The sequence below is a fragment of the Rhyacophila brunnea genome, unplaced genomic scaffold, assembly GCF_057557595.1.
Source record: "Rhyacophila brunnea isolate RB1 unplaced genomic scaffold, BYU_Rbru_1.0 scaffold_8, whole genome shotgun sequence".
NCBI lineage: Eukaryota > Metazoa > Arthropoda > Insecta > Trichoptera > Rhyacophilidae > Rhyacophila > Rhyacophila brunnea.
The window spans coordinates 15027073-15044281 of record NW_028233350.1 but is presented as its reverse complement, the minus strand read 5'-3'; the positions used below and the strand labels follow the sequence as shown (position 1 = coordinate 15044281).

The 17209-nt window shown below is 31.2% G+C and overlaps 1 protein-coding gene across 1 annotated transcript in view; it reads right to left on the bottom strand.

Moving 5' to 3' along the window:
- Positions 1–1218: 1218 nt before the first annotated feature.
- The window catches only part of SP1173 (major facilitator superfamily domain-containing protein SP1173), a 199695-nt gene continuing 183704 nt past the window's right edge, over positions 1219–17209 (bottom strand). Inside the window, exons 11-17 of the mRNA XM_085958744.1 lie at positions 12052–12253; positions 10686–10949; positions 9583–9747; positions 7779–7945; positions 6498–6665; positions 4920–5114; positions 1219–1756 (exon numbers count right to left, since the gene is read on the bottom strand). Coding sequence (XP_085814870.1) covers positions 1665–1756; positions 4920–5114; positions 6498–6665; positions 7779–7945; positions 9583–9747; positions 10686–10949; positions 12052–12253 — 1253 coding nt within the window. The 3' untranslated portion in view covers positions 1219–1664. The remainder of the gene's footprint in view (positions 1757–4919; positions 5115–6497; positions 6666–7778; positions 7946–9582; positions 9748–10685; positions 10950–12051; positions 12254–17209) is intronic.

The window sequence follows — 17209 nt, the reverse complement described above, 5'->3', positions numbered from 1 at the left end:
AGTGTTCACTGACATACAATTATTGATGTCAGTGAATACATGGCATCTTATATTGTACACTTGGTGAGAGAACACTCTTAATAATCAAAATAATTATGAGGTAATATTATCATCAAAATAAAATTATTCACAGGGCTTTGCTAGCTACTACTATTTTAATATCAGAAACTTATAAAATATACACTTTCAAATTAACAAATAAATGTTTTAAAGGAAAAATCGCATTCAGATCAAATTCGACTTAGTATTTCTCTCACACAAACATGGTAGGCGTTATGCGATGAAGCTCAATTTATAAATTAATCTTTTATATTATTAATAGTACAAAAAATGGCAGTTTATAATAACATCATAATATAGTAGGATAAGAGATAGCTAATGGAAATAAAATGAAAAATTACCATTTCCTCTAAAAATGTTCTGTTGTTTTTTCTGAAAAAACATAACTTAAAGACAGTTCAACTTTCTTAATGTGGTCTCTGGCCTTGTAAAACAACATTTCATCAAATTATACTGAAGCATGTAAAGCATTATATATTTTTCAGGATGAATTATTGTAAAATAGAGTAGTCATACAATGACAATAATTATATTAATGTCATAAAAAAATTAAATATATACGCGAAATTTTTTAATATTATAACAATGTTGATATCTGTGGAATTAAAATATACAATTGGTAGCATGGTACGAGTAATCCTTTATTTGCTAGATCGTGATAAGTCTAACAAGAAGGGCAATGGTTTTGTAGAACTGGCTCTGGTGTACCGCTACACCATTCTTAAACTTTTCTTAGTCCAACTGGGTACGTTCCTATTAAATGCCACAAATACTGACAGTTTTAAAAGTCAAAATTATGACCTGTCAGAATAAGCATTGTAAAATAATTTAATATACATGTCAATTTGACATACCAATATCAGTTGTCATCTGGGCGATTATAGAGGAGCAAAAGGGAGAAACATAGAATAACATTAAACTAGTGCAAGTAAATTATATAAATTTTAATTTATAAAATATTACCTGAAATAACTAGGGTTTGCTGTATCAACAATTATTACTGTACACTTAACAAAAACATTGAGCGCCGCGACACCGTAATATATAAGTAATACAAGCTTTTTCTCATTTAGTTGACTAAATGATAAATAATATACAAAAAAGGGCATACAACCGTTAACCGACTTTTTTGACATTTTGATGTCAATTTGAAATAACTATTCAATGAATAAAATTAAAATTACATATATAAATCCGTATAAAATCTTTAAATATTGATTTTTGTTCATAGAAAGGGAATTTTGTTACCATAGAATTAAAAATAATTTAGTCATTCGGCGGTTTTTTGTATTTTGCCAAAATTTGGTGTTTTGGGTTCATGTAATTTTTAAAACTAGATTATTCAATTGCCTTCAAATAACGTGTTGAGCTATAAATAGTCAACCGAGTTGCCCTGTAGAAGCGAATGATAATATATATATAATTATGTTATTTTATAAAAATAGCAACAATACGAAAACGATTCCTGCGCAAATGCTTTTTTTTCACTACTAGCGTCAGCCGAAAAGCTGACCTAGAAATCTCATACTTGCGGGGAGATAATATTTATACACCGTGTGTTTTGTAAAATAAATAGACAAAGCATTTACGATTGTTTTTTTTTTTTAATATTTAAATTGTCCTTTCCGTGCTCGCTCGTTGTGATAAACTCGAAGGGGTGTGTAGCTCCCGTTTGAATTTCCATTTGTGTTCATTCCTGGAAAGAGTACAATATTTATTTAATTATTCTTTTCATTAATGGACAAATACAGTTCATCAAATCCAATGTCATCATTTCTTTTACATAGATTCCATTTAGGATGTATATATTATAGGTAGACTGTTAAGATGCGCCATAAATAGTGCATATTAAACTTTGTTAGTCATACATCTTTATTTTTATTGAACTAAGACTACAATTTACAGATGTTGTTGGTTATTTTTTAAAAATCAATTAAACCCTGCCTAACCAAACCATATTAGCTTAGGCATATTTTGGGTGATATGACAAAATTGTGCACACTTTTTCATTCATACTTATTTGTTTTCGTTCGATTATGAATACATATTATATTATATGTTGTGGTTCATTATTTTAATTTATTAAGCCCTGCCGATACCAAACTATAATAGATAAAAAATATTATTCTATCCATAAAATATCCAAAGTTATGTATGATATAATTTTAGATATTTTCTAGATAGACGAGTATTTTTTAACTATAATCTATTATGGTTTGGTTTTCGCTGGGTTTAATTCAATTTTTAAAACTAACCAACACCATCGGTAAATTATTGTAGTCTTATTTCAATGTAAACAAATACGTATGACTGACAAGGTTTAATGTGCACCATTTATGGCAGATCATAACAGCCTTCCTCCACCCTTCGCCACTGTAATATTATATTCAATAACAAATATAACTAATGTACATGAATTTCATCTAATACAATGTGTAAAATATAATTTTAAAAAAAATTGTGTCTAATAGGCAGTAATACACATATTATTTATTTATGAATTAAAATATTTTTAGAGAAAAATAAGATTGCCATAAGAATATTCTCTCTTCAAATCACATCAAGTTCATTACATTTTTATTTATTGATAACAAATAGAGAATTGGTGTTATGATACATCTATCACCATTGCTGTTACCAAAAATATCTTGGTTTTAAGAAACATCATGGTAATATTAATTTTGCGAGACAAGAGTGATGTAGAAATAAGACGATGTACACAGATGGATTCCTATTTACATTACAAATTTCTAGTGCTTTGAAATTAGTTGACGGTGCGATATGTCCAATGCATTTTTTACAGCATTAAATTTGAAATTAGTAGAAGATTTCAATTAGGTAAGTATAAATAGTAAATTTTGTCTGAAGATGATAAACCGTATTTGTGTTAAATGCATGCAAATTGCTGAGTACATTATTTTACATCCCTTGGACCTAGTTTTACATTCAGTGTGGAAGTTTGATTGTCTATGGTTCACGCTTTATTGGTGATTTTTTTGGAGTGATATTTCCGTGAATTTAGGAAACCATTACCAGTTTTAATTTTATTGGCTATGATGATTTCGCAGGATATAATTTCACCCATAAAAATCACCAGTCTGACGTCTCGCTATAGGTGCACAAATAGTTATGAAGTAATCATTGGTTTCTGTGATAACTATGTGCCTGAGTTGCCATAGACTGTAAATAGTTTTTACCTCTCATTTCTGTTTCCACTGTGCTGGCTTGATTTTTTCACATTAAAAAGAGTTAATTTTTAGCCAAGATAGGTACAACTTGTCAACAGAAATAAATATATTATTACATACACAACATTATTTTAGATCAATCTACTGTTTAAATCAGTGGTGCAAAACCCGCTATATCAATAATTGCAACCCACCCACTAAATGAAAAATGCTAAAAAATTGGGCATAGCAAAAAGTTTGCGTGTCACTCATTTAAATATAATAAATGATATTAGTAAATAATTATTATTAAAATTAATATTTTGTTAGTGGGCAAATAATTATTATTAAAATTAATATTTTGTTAGTGGGTACCGTAATCATTCTATCTTTGGACACTTTTATTAGAAAGTATTTATAGGGAAGTGTTTTACTCAGAGCGTCGGAGCAGGAGCACGGGGCAGTGGAGCAACGGGGTTTTACCCAGAGCAGGAGCGGAGGCAGAGCACTGAAAATTTGTAGTGATGCACTGCTCCGGATGTTTTTTATTATTATTAAATTTTAGTCTTAATCCAATGAAAATATTATATTTGAAATACGGGTTCAACACTGCCGAGTGATAAATAACCTCACCTTTGTAATAATGGAAATGACGAATAATAAACCTTGTTTTAAAACAACCTACATATTTTTTATTTTTTTAACATTTGTTATACTTAATACCTATTAAAACTTTTTACCCGGAGCGGAGGAACTCAAAAAAGGGTCCGCTCCAACGGTTTTACTATTGTGGATTTACTGTTGTCACTGATCAATAGAATATGAAATGTGGATTTTAATACATTTTTCTTCTTTAATAATGTCATGGGTCCCAGGTTCGAATCCTGGGTCTGGCAAATACACAAATTGTTTTGCAATTTATGTCTGGAGTCAAGAGTATGGACCTAATAGGTTGAGCAAGTGGCTAACATCCGTTTATCGTAAAAACAAAAATCTGTCGATACAAACCTCCATTATGTGGAGGGCCATATGATCTTATTAGGATCGGACATAGTCTTAATAATATAACAATTAATACGCATCAAAAAACACAGAAAACTCTAACCTCTAATTCCCTACAATTAAAAAAATAGATTTTTAAAAGTAGATTGTGTTTTATAATTATTTTTATCATTAAAATGTAATTTGACAAGTTTAGTTCTTATGAAGACCACATACAGATTTTTGAATAATTTGTTATTTTATGGTTTATATTTTAATTTAGAAGATTCAAATGAAATGTCATAAATGAAAGTGTGTATGCTATTCAGTTATATTGAATTGATCTCCAGAGTATTGCGACTATAGCAAAGGTCGATTCGATTTAAATAGAAAAGATTTCAAGGAGTAATACTTACACATTTATATTTTTTAGAAAAACGGAAATTAAATTAAATATAAAATACATTAAAACTATAAATTGTTAATGTTTCGTATTCGGTCTCTAGACACTACTCCCCCGTTCCCACACCATGCTTCCCCTTAAGTATGTCAAATACTCCAAAAATATTTTACACCCCCTTGAAAAATATATTTTATTTACAATACTATAATGTTGCCAATTACATGTTAAGTATACTGTTATTTTATTCTGTTATATCAGGGTGGATCTAATATAAAATTATAATTTAATATATTAATTACTATAGTTACCTTGCATAACGGTCGGATTGGGTGGTCCAGTAGTGGAAGCTCGACACAAAGGAGCTAATAACAGATGGTAAACTACCACGTACAAAAGGCCAATGACACCGGCCGATATCGCCAATGATTTGTATGATAGTTGAAGTCTTTCAACCGGCTTTCCGTATTTGACAGTCAAACCAATTATCGCACCGAAGCCTCGACCTAGGGAAGGAAGTAAACATTCAATTGCTATACACGTTACGATGCAAAATATAATATATTATAATGATTATGTGCATTTGAATATCAAGGGTATACTGACAGAACGCGTCAACTCAGTTTTTGCTGTTTTTCTGTTTTAAATGCCAAAATGTATACAATTTTACGCTCTACGTCCTGGTAAAACGCACAAAGGCATAGGATATAATGGTGAGAAAATAGAAACATTATTAAATCATATTGTTATTTTTTTATTCTGATAGAAAACATGATAATGACCTAATGCGTTCTGCGTATACAAAATACAAGACTTGTATCATGTCGTATATTGTATTTGCCATAAAGGTTAGTCTTTATCATGTGGAAAAAATATTTTTAAATCAAAAAAAAATCTACGTGGGAACGCTTTGAAAAAAAAAATTAAAGTCCTTTTTGCGATTATCTCAGAACTTGCTTTAATGACTTAATGCTTTCTGTCAGTATACCCTCGATATGTAGGTATGTGTAATAAGATTGTTTTTTAAATGTAAAAAAATATCTTTTCATATCCTTTGTATCATTTGGTACCAATGATGGTGATCACTGAAATTACAGTGTTGCCAACAAACTGCTTTCAACTGGAGGTATTCTGCGGAGATCTTGTTGCTTCTGTCATTGTTAATTCAGTCTTAGTGAATATTGAAATGGAAATAATTTTTTTGACATTTGATATTTTGGTAGTGAACCAATCAAACAATCTTTTGGTTATAAACCGTAAGGTTGAAATTATAACAGTCAATCAGGAGATGGAGATTTCACATCAAAGGGTCAGATAGAAGATTCAATAATATTTCTCGACTTGTCGTGAAAAGTCACCAATTTCAAAAAATAAACGATATAGACAACGACATTCAAAATAGTTGTTAAGCAGAGATTATACAGACAACTAAAAACACTTCAACCCAGCTTTATTCTGTGAAGAATTTCGTCAAACGTATGGCCATCTATAGATATTTATTGTACCAGATAGATGTAGTTCTTCACCTGTTCGAGTTGAGTGTCGTTGCTGATGATCTTTGATATAATATTCAATAAACTATGCAGGTATTGCCAATAAGATAACACAAATATCTAATTGAAGATAAATTAAACAAAATTGGATTATTATAACAATAGTCAAGGCAAGTGATATTTCTAAAATTAAAATAAATATTGTCTGTACTTTTTCAGAATTCGGTTATAATATTATATTAAAATACAAAACATGTTAGTTGGTGACTTTTCCCAAGTAGACAAATAATTATTTCACGATTTTCGGTGTGGTCAATTTAACTTTTAATATAGCCTTATTTGCACAAGTAATACTGGAGTGCCTTAAAAAAGAAAGTGTGTGAATTTTTAGCTTACCTAAACAGAAATGTGCTATGACTGGCAGTGCTTGACCGGTGCTGGTGTATTTCCTCGGGACAAGATGCCTGAAGTATAGGACAGCGGTCACCCACATCAGGCTGAGTGTGAAAACTTCGAAAACTTCACAGAGCAAAACCCACCACGGATCATCTAATACTGCCATTCCTGTAGTGAGAGAACATAAAATACATATTATTATGTTGGTACATATAATGTGAAAATCATTAGATTAGAAGAGAATTGGAAATAATGTCTCATAGTAAATTTTTGGATTTGATAAGAATTAGTTGAAAATAGATTGACTGTTTCTAGCAGTCGAGACATACTGACTCCAAAACTAATTGATATCAACCAGAAAAACCTAACCATTGTCAGCACATACCCATCTATCTATTCATTTTAGTTAACGTACATCCGTCAACAAGGTTTGGTATCTCAAACCTTAATCAGTTTTGACCAACAAATAAAAAAAGAAAGGAAGGAACATACTGATTCATTGCAGTATAAAAACGGGCAACCAAATTCGCCATTTTGGGAAGCGATGATTTTGCGTAAACAGATATCATACGTGTGCGTATAAACTTTGTATGTGTTTGTAATTTTGTGTATTTTATGTTTGTGTATGACGCAATGTCGGCCATATTTGCCGGCCTTTCTGATTGCTGTGATTTGTACAATTGCTCATTCCTTCTTTTTTTTATTCGTAGGTTTTGACCAAAGAATTTTGAACTATAAATAGAAGGCGCCTTATATGTTATTTCTGTTATGACATTGCGTGAAATATGGCTAACTAGGTAAACTCCACAAATATGAACATTGCTCAGTTGCCATCTCGATTTTCTTATTCACGTAATATGGCGGCCATTGTTTATGTTCATTGTGATAATTTACTCGAGTGCAGATATACATATTCTAAAGAATTTTTCAACTAAATAATAATGCCAAAGTGTAGTATTACTGGCTGCTTATCTACTCATCGTGACGAATTGTCTTTTTATACAGCCTGTAAATTGACAAATAAATGTCATTGGAGTAGTGTGAAGTTATCTGCACATGACCCTGCAATGCAATCACTTGTAGCTAATTTCATATCTGGACCAGTGGTCTATTTTTGCTTCAATTTCATATATTTCTGCTCTATCTCTATAGAAGGTTTTCAACACATTTTGATTTCGACAATCATTTATGCACAAAGAATTTATTACAATAATATGAAATTGGTTTTATATTATAAACTACTTACTAGGTACCTATTACGAATATTATAATGAACATTACCTGTATATCTGATGATGTAGAAGGTAAAAGCTCCAATAAAAACATTAGAATGACCAAAATAGTCAACTAATCGTTCGGCTTTCCATAAAACAGGAATGGCGGGAATTGAACCAACTGTCATTGTAAGACTGATCAAGAGGTCCGATCCATGCATGTCCTTAATAGTCCTGAAAAAATTGTTTGTCAAATTTTACTTTTGCTTTCAGAGGATAGAGAAACAGCTGTCGACCACACAGAATTTAAAATAAGATTATATATATATTACAAAATGTACCATTATTGAAATGCATGTTACTTTGCAAAAACAGGTACGGTTGAGAAAGGGTAAATCTTTTTTTTAAATTGGCTCTACAATAATTCTATGTGGTCACAAAGAGATTTCTTAACAGGTTCTATGCCTTCAAAGTTTTCTGACTCTGGGCTATTTTCTGATATGACCAACTTTAAACTCAAGACAAGTCAAGCTACTGTCGATTGATTTGCATAAACTAAAAAATTAAGACACACAGTGTCATCTGTTTGAATAATAATTATGAAATACTAAGCCACAATTTATCGGTATTACAGTGATTAAATGCTGTATTTCGAAAACGTTACATGTCACGTTTAAAAAAGAGTTGACATAAGTTGCAAAAATCTTCATATTACCTAAGTCCTAAATACACAAATGTAAGGCACCTTTTTTATAGTCTTTTGAAGACAACAGTTAACACTTACTATAAAATAATATATTTTACCTAAAAACTGTTTATTTTTATATAGGTTTTAAGAGATTGTTTTCACTATTTTGACTAAAACACAATTGTGACTTGCAGACTTTTTGTAATATGTACAGCATTCGATTGTAGTAAGAGCTTCGCTCTACATTCAACGAGTGTCGTTAAAAATCTGCGGCATATCAGATACTGCCGTAGTAATGTTGTGAGGCACAGAAAAGGTTAAGAAATTTTTGTTTTTATGAGAAATGGATGTTAACCATTTACCTCCATGCACTACGTCTAACCCAATGACATTAATATGGACGAAGCATCTGGAAAATAAAATGACACTCACTTTGTGTCGGGTTTGCCGGATGGTGAAATTCATATTTTAATATCGGTATCCTACGCTCAAATGAACATTCTGCTTGCAAGCGGTCTGGCGACACCGCCGGGTCTGCCCATACAAAATTTCCGACTGTCAAGTTTCGACTCCGCCGTTATTATTGTGTTACAAAATGCTTATGTGCCTAGTTAAAATTGTAAAAAAAAATCTACTAAACACTCCAAGAAAGATGGGATATCACTTTTCATGTGTTAATATTATTTATTATTGATAAAATGCCATTTTAAGATATTGATGAATCTTTACTCAATGCAATTGGATGACAGAAACCATTGGACGTCTGCCTGTGATGTGCTGGGCTCACTTGCGTCTAATCTCCAAGAAGTCGTAAGTAACGAGAATATGTTTCTAACGCAATGACACTAATACGCCATTAAAATAAAGGTTATATTACTATAAATTCTCGAAGCTTGTATCGCATAATGGAAATGGATACGTCTATGGTTACGTGACGTCTACCTATACATCTGTGAATGACTTTCATGTACAATTTCTCGTGCGCGCCGATATGAAGGAGTTGTCCATTTAATATGTCATTGGTCTAACCACACATTGAAAAAAACATGTGAATTTGCCAGACTTTTACCGACACGTTACCGTTCGGTTACCACCGGTAAGGTAATTGATGGTTACATTGTTCAACTTCTTTTCATTAACTACTTCGACGAAATCTTATGCAAATACAATATTGAATTGTTACCAAGCCAAGTAAGTATCGAGTCCACTCCAGAAAATTCCGAGGGTAATCAACACCAAAGCGACCCCTGCTGTTTCTAATCCGTATCTTCTGACCGTGTTCATCGGCAGGGCGAGCATTCCCGATTTGGTGTGCCACCACCACTCCGGTGGGGTAAGTGGCATTTCCCTGGAAAGACAAATTTAAAATAATAAATTCGTACATACCCAACAGTCGATAGCCGAAGCAAACTCTTTCAGGTTTTCACCACATTACAGATCATCTTTATCAGCAATTGAATACATGAAATAAAATAGGTACTAAGTGCCCGAAAACCGAAAAAAAAAGTGAGTATGAAGAAATTTTCTATGTGACATTGCCAATATCCTAAATACAATATGTTACAAGTGCCAAAAAAATATATTAGAGCTTCTACGGATATTCAAAGATGGCTTTGGGTATAAGAGACAGCGTGATTATTTTAGGCACTAGTGCCGTTTAGTACATATATGTCATGAGACTTAGTTCTTCGCTTTCGATATAAAGCATGGCACTTCTTTTTTTCAGAAATCAGTGTTGCGACGTAGTGCTTTTCTAAAATATCATTGGTCAAACGTGTTTTTTTACAATGTGTAATTATAAATTGAATTTTTTTTTCTTCATTATGACTTCTTATCATAGACATAAATATTGTATGTTAAATCAATTAAAAAGAGGTTACTAAAACGGTGATTTTATGAAAAATAGACGAATTATTCATTAAAACTCCTCTATATCTCAGATACAGCTTTTTGGTACTTAGTGCCTACTTGATTTTGTGTATTCAATTATTGGCAATGGCTTCGAAATGGAGGACAAATATTTATTAGCATGAAGAAAAACAAAATTTGATTTTGCTAGTTATGTACATATACCTTTATAACTTGATGGTGTTTGCAACTGCCCATCCTATTTTACAGTTATATATATATTTAATATTTATTTGTAAGTACTCGTAAGTATATCTTTGCAATAAAGTCTTTTTAATGTTAATAATGGTGGGCATAATTTTATGATTGAATAGTAATAACGGTTTCATTTAGTTTTCCGTTGCTCGTAAATAAAAATTGTTTGTGAAAAAATCTTACTTTGAAAGCAGCATTACAATCGCCGCAATTATGAATAGAATCATCATTGAGAGAATCGGAACTATGTACGCAGGAAGTGACGTGTCTACAGCTACTTCTTCGTGTATCAAGCCGATCAGTGGTGGAATTAACGCCATGCCGATAATGCCAAAGGCTAGTTGACGGCCCACATCACCTCTGCCGATGGAAGTTTCCCTCGTAGCTATTACGCAGGCAGTGCATAATAGACACAGTGCAGCTGTTGCAAAAATGTCTCCCAAAGTTCTGTAAAAATATGACATTATGGTTAGACTTAACATTAATGTAATGTTGAAATGAATTAAATTACCAAAATATATATCCAAAGAAAAACAAAACCCTTTCTGTGCAAGTACAGTGAAATTGTAACAAGTTTTCAACTATGTATAATTATTGTTGAAGATTAAAATTGAAAATTGTCTTGTATTGTAAATACACAATCAAAAGGAATTAAACAAATGAGTGTGGCATGATAGTGCCTGTACACATGCATGGATTTACCGCCAGCAATAGCGTGTAAATTAAACTGTTGCGACAATAAATGTTTACACGCAAAAATGGAAACTATCTCGCTGTGTCGCCAATCTCAGTCTTCAAACGTAAGCGAGATATGTAGTTGTTATTGTGTAAACGTCAAAATGCTCTGCACGTGGTGTATTTTTGTATTTTTTCCGGCAGGATTGTTACAAAATTTCTACCAGCTATCACGTAAAAATTCCGATGCCGCTAAAATTTTCTGATGCACGCAATGCAGTCTCACAAATTGCATGATAATACGTGTTTACACTTGAATTTTATTGTTATGGTCGCGACAATATGTACGAGCACCAGTAAATCCATGCACGTGTGAACGGGTTACATATTGAAAAGGGAACAGTTGGCTAGATAAATTAAATTAAGTAATTGATAATTTTTAAAATATGACATGATAATTAGATATAAAGCATTAAAATATAATTATGTCAAATAAAGTGACGGAAAGTGAAATTAGTGATAGAAAGTAAATGAAGAAAGTAAATGAAGAAAGTAAAGGGGTAAGGTCACGAAAAACAAATCAAAGTATGGCAAAAAGTGTATACCATGTATAATCAATGGATCAAAATGAAGATACCATAAATAAAAAAATCGCTAGTTTTAATTATTTTATTCTTGTTGAGTGACCAAAAAATTCCTGGAACATAATGAAAAGAATTTGAAATATGTATAAACAAATCTTGCACATTTTAGAAGAAAAAAAACAAAAGAATACAACAAATGGATTAAAAGAATTTATAGATGTAATCAAGGATTCCATCAATAGTTTTAATTTAGGAATTATCAGACATTTTTTCATCTTTCAAATACCAACCTGAATATCAAATAAGCCCAGAAGCTGGCCACCGGATCACCGATGAACAGTCTGCATTGTGACTCGGCTAATACACTTTCTGGCGAATCATATGGATTGTCGACGTTGCATTCGATGATTGGGTGACACGTTGAGTTATCTTCCTGCGATTCAATGAGCACATCAACTTCATCTGCAGGTACCAAACACTTGAAATATCCACCTGCAAATATCGTTGAATTAGTATTTGAGAAATTATCATGTTGAAACTGAGAATAGTTTTTAATAAAGACGACATGGGATTCAAACCCGTGATCGACAACTTCAGGGCGTACGATCCGTCACAACTCCACCATTATAGCTGTATCAAATGGCATTATAATTTTGTTATATTACGTAAACTGAAGATACACTAAAAGTTGAATGACAATTTTTTTGCTATGCTCAACAGGAAAGTAGGAACTCTTTATATTTTGTTGTAGAGCTGTATTAACCTCTAATATGACAAGATTGAAATTTTACAATAGTTACCAAAAATTGTTTTATAATCAAAAACATGAAGAAGACTTCAAAATCTGTCAATAATATGATTTATCTAAATAACATGTATTAAATGGTTCTTCATCATCAAGTCATCATTTGTAATAGTAGCTCTGAAGTGATTACAATATAAATTGGAGGTATTTACGGTCATATTGTTTTACTAAGCTGTGTAATATAAATGAACAGAGATAATATAAAAAAACGACGTTTACAAAAATCACTTTTAAAACCGATAGCCAACATTATAACGCAATTCGATAAGCATTTCATGTAACAACTACTAGTTAAAATCGTTGTGATTCAGTAAGGTGAATTGGAAAAGCATACTGGCGTAAATCCGGTAGATACAGGTTCTAGTCCCGTCAGGTGTCGTATTTTTTTTCTACAAAATGATTTTTTCTAGTGTGTATATGCATGAGATGTTTTCAAATTATGTATATTAAAAACGGATGTCTATTGTTTTTGCGAAGAAGTTCGCTGGTTATCCAGCGGAAAAGTACTGACACGATTAGTGGAATTGCGTAATGAAGCTACAATTTACTTGGAAGGAAAAACTGAATATATTAAACATCTACTGGACAAAGAATTCATTCTCAAGCTCACTTATTTGGCGGATATTTTTTTGAAATTAAACGAACTTAATTTGTATTTGCAAGGATCAAACGGATCAGACATTTCAATTAGAATAAATAGACAGCATTAAGTAGTTCCAAGACTCGCCACTAGGGAATTTGAGCATTACCAATATTTATGCCCTCTTTTCTCTAAGACAGCTAAGGCTGCGCGCACACGGCAAAGCGAAGTTTCGGATTCATACGCCAAACGACGTTTGCATTTGTTTGCGAGCCGATTGCGTTTTAAATGCGTGTCAAATGCGTCAATATTTCGACGATGCTGTCCAAGAGAAAACACGGTTTTCAAGGGGATTCATAAACGCCTTTTTTTGAAACTGCACCCTGCTGCGAGAGTATTTATCTTTCATTACAGTGGCGTACAAGGGTAAATAAATCAATATAAAATCAGTACATAATATTGCATTATACCTACATTTATTTTCCCACTATTGCTTCTTTTGGAGCTGGACTGTTTTATATCGAAAGCGTTTTGAAAATTACCTATTGTTGAGCCTATTATATACCATCATCATCAATACTATCGACCGAGGGTACTTGATGGAGTTTGAATTTAAATTCTAATTGATTTAAGTTTTGTACTATTATTATTTATTAATAAAATAAAAAAAGATTATAAGTTAATACACGAAGAAAGGGTAAAAACCTTATTACCTAGATACCTACTAAGTAACGGATTAAGTACAAAAACATAATATTTTGAATAATTTGAATATTTGCAGTATTTCTAAAAACCTGTTGTAAATACTATTAAATACATTCGGTAGGTAAGCAGTTTTACAAAATATAATAAAAAGTTGTGACACAGCACAGCTATGAGAAGAAGTATTTCACGAGGAGAAAGGCTCGCCATATCTTTACGTTAAACTAAACTATTATTATTTATTTTGTAGTATGTACTTATTTAATTAATTTTTTTATTAGTTGACACTGTCATCTTCTATAGATACACTAAAATGGAAACGGGTACTAATATATAAACGGGTATATATATTGAAGTGAGAATAATGAATACCTACCTACTACTATTGATTAGTACTACTACTAACACGAAATTACCTGATATAGTCTCATTACAATAGCTATCTTTGTAATATGTAGCTATTGAATTCTAAGCAATAATATTCTATTGGAAATATGAACAGATTTTAAGGGGAGATATTTCAAATGTTTATGAATAATATGTTTTAAATGTTTATTTAATAAAAGATACAATAGGTATAATAATATATTACATTGTTCTAACAAATTATATACAAAAAACCTATAAAATATTTTAATTAAATTATATCTGTTTTCCCCATTGCATTAACGCCACTGTGAAATTCTTGATGACACTAATTAAGAAAGAAGGAAGATTTTTTTAATTTTTTCGGACTAAAGTAATAAATTATGTCATACAATATGTGCCTTATTGTGTTCGACAAACAAGAATTTATTTATTGCACTACATATCCGAAGAATTAAAAAAAAACTTTTTTTTGTCGCCAGTGGCGAACTAAGAAAAATAAAATATAAAAATATAATATGTAAACATTACCTACATAATTATTAAGTATTTCTTTTTTACCATTTTACCTATATTTATTTTTTCCACTATTGCTTGATTTGGAATAGAATTCTGTTATATTATATCGAAAGCGTTTTTTAATTTGATGATATTTTCATAGTGTAGAAATTATTTTTAATGACTTTCATGCGGATTTTTGTTAGCTATACGCAAATGCAGACATAGTCCAAATAAGCATTAAGCATTCAAGTGAATCTTTCTGGTTGCAAACAATTCATCATGACTTCGACAACAATAACAATACAGAACATGATAAAACAGAACAGCCAGGTTTTCTCCAGGTGTTCTGTTTTGTCACTGTCCTGTTTTGTCATGGAACCATTTTTTTAATGAAAAATACCCACTCATCCGGTCATGAGTTTGTCATTGGTAATTAAAATTTATTAGGCCTTTCTGAACATAATTATGTGGTTAATCAGTAATATTTCTTAATACGCGCCCCCATAAATTTCAGCTTTCAAAAGTTCGGTCCTGGCAGATTTCTTGAAACGGCTTTGTTTTAAAAAAATACCAAATACCTACCATTTTTGTTTTTTCGCTAACCCTTTTATAGAAAGTTCTTTTACTTAAACTAAATAACAATTAGTTTAGTTCAGACTACGTTGTGATTAAGACGTTATGGATTGTGACACGGATTCATTTATTGTGGCGATCAAAAACCACCCATGTCTTTGGAACTATAAGTGTGCAGACTATAGCAATAAAATAATTAAACAAAATGCGTGGGTGAGTTTGTGTAAAGAAATTATACAGGATTTCGAGGAGAAGGAAAAAAAAGAGAAAACTGCAATTGGTAAGTGTTTGTGTATAGCTAACAAAAATCCGCATGAAAGTCATTAAAAATAATTTCTACACTATGAAAATATCATCAAATTAAAAAACGCTTTCGATATAATATAACAGAATTCTATTCCAAATCAAGCAATAGTGGAAAAAATAAATATAGGTAAAATGGTAAAAAAGAAATACTTAATAATTATGTAGGTAATGTTTACATATTATATTTTTATATTTTATTTTTCTTAGTTCGCCACTGGCGACAAAAAAAAGTTTTTTTTTAATTCTTCGGATATGTAGTGCAATAAATAAATTCTTGTTTGTCGAACACAATAAGGCACATATTGTATGACATAATTTATTACTTTAGTCCGAAAAAATTAAAAAAATCTTCCTTCTTTCTTAATTAGTGTCATCAAGAATTTCACAGTGGCGTTAATGCAATGGGGAAAACAGATATAATTTAATTAAAATATTTTATAGGTTTTTTGTATATAATTTGTTAGAACAATGTAATATATTATTATACCTATTGTATCTTTTATTAAATAAACATTTAAAACATATTATTCATAAACATTTGAAATATCTCCCCTTAAAATCTGTTCATATTTCCAATAGAATATTATTGCTTAGAATTCAATAGCTACATATTACAAAGATAGCTATTGTAATGAGACTATATCAGGTAATTTCGTGTTAGTAGTAGTACTAATCAATAGTAGTAGGTAGGTATTCATTATTCTCACTTCAATATATTATTATTAGTACCCGTTTCCATTTTAGTGTATCTATAGAAGATGACAGTGTCAACTAATAAAAAAATTAATTAAATAAGTACATACTACAAAATAAATAATAATAGTTTAGTTTAACGTAAAGATATGGCGAGCCTTTCTTCTCGTGAAATACTTCTTCTCATAGCTGTGCTGTGTCACAACTTTTTATTATATTTTGTAAAACTGCTTACCTACCGAATGTATTTAATAGTATTTACAACAGGTTTTTAGAAATACTGCAAATATTCAAATTATTCAAAATATTATGTTTTTGTACTTAATCCGTTACTTAGTAGGTATCTAGGTACCTAATAAGGTTTTTACCCTTTCTTCGTGTATTAACTTATAATCTTTTTTTATTTTATTAATAAATAATAATAGTACAAAACTTAAATCAATTAGAATTTAAATTCAAACTCCATCAAGTACCCTCGGTCGATAGTATTGATGATGATGGTATATAATAGGCTCAACAATAGGTAATTTTCAAAACGCTTTCGATATAAAACAGTCCAGCTCCAAAAGAAGCAATAGTGGGAAAATAAATGTAGGTATAATGCAATATTATGTACTGATTTTATATTGATTTATTTACCCTTGTACGCCACTGTAATGAAAGATAAATACTCTCGCAGCAGGGTGCAGTTTCAAAAAAAGGCGTTTATGAATCCCCTTGAAAACCGTGTTTTCTCTTGGACAGCATCGTCGAAATATTGACGCATTTGACACGCATTTAAAACGCAATCGGCTCGCAAACAAAACGTAAACGTCGTTTGGCGGATGAATCCGAAACTTCGCTTTGCCGTGTGCGCGCAGCCTAAGAGGTGGGTCCCAAGATTGGAAATTTTTGCTAGATGGGTCGGAGCCCAGTCAACTTT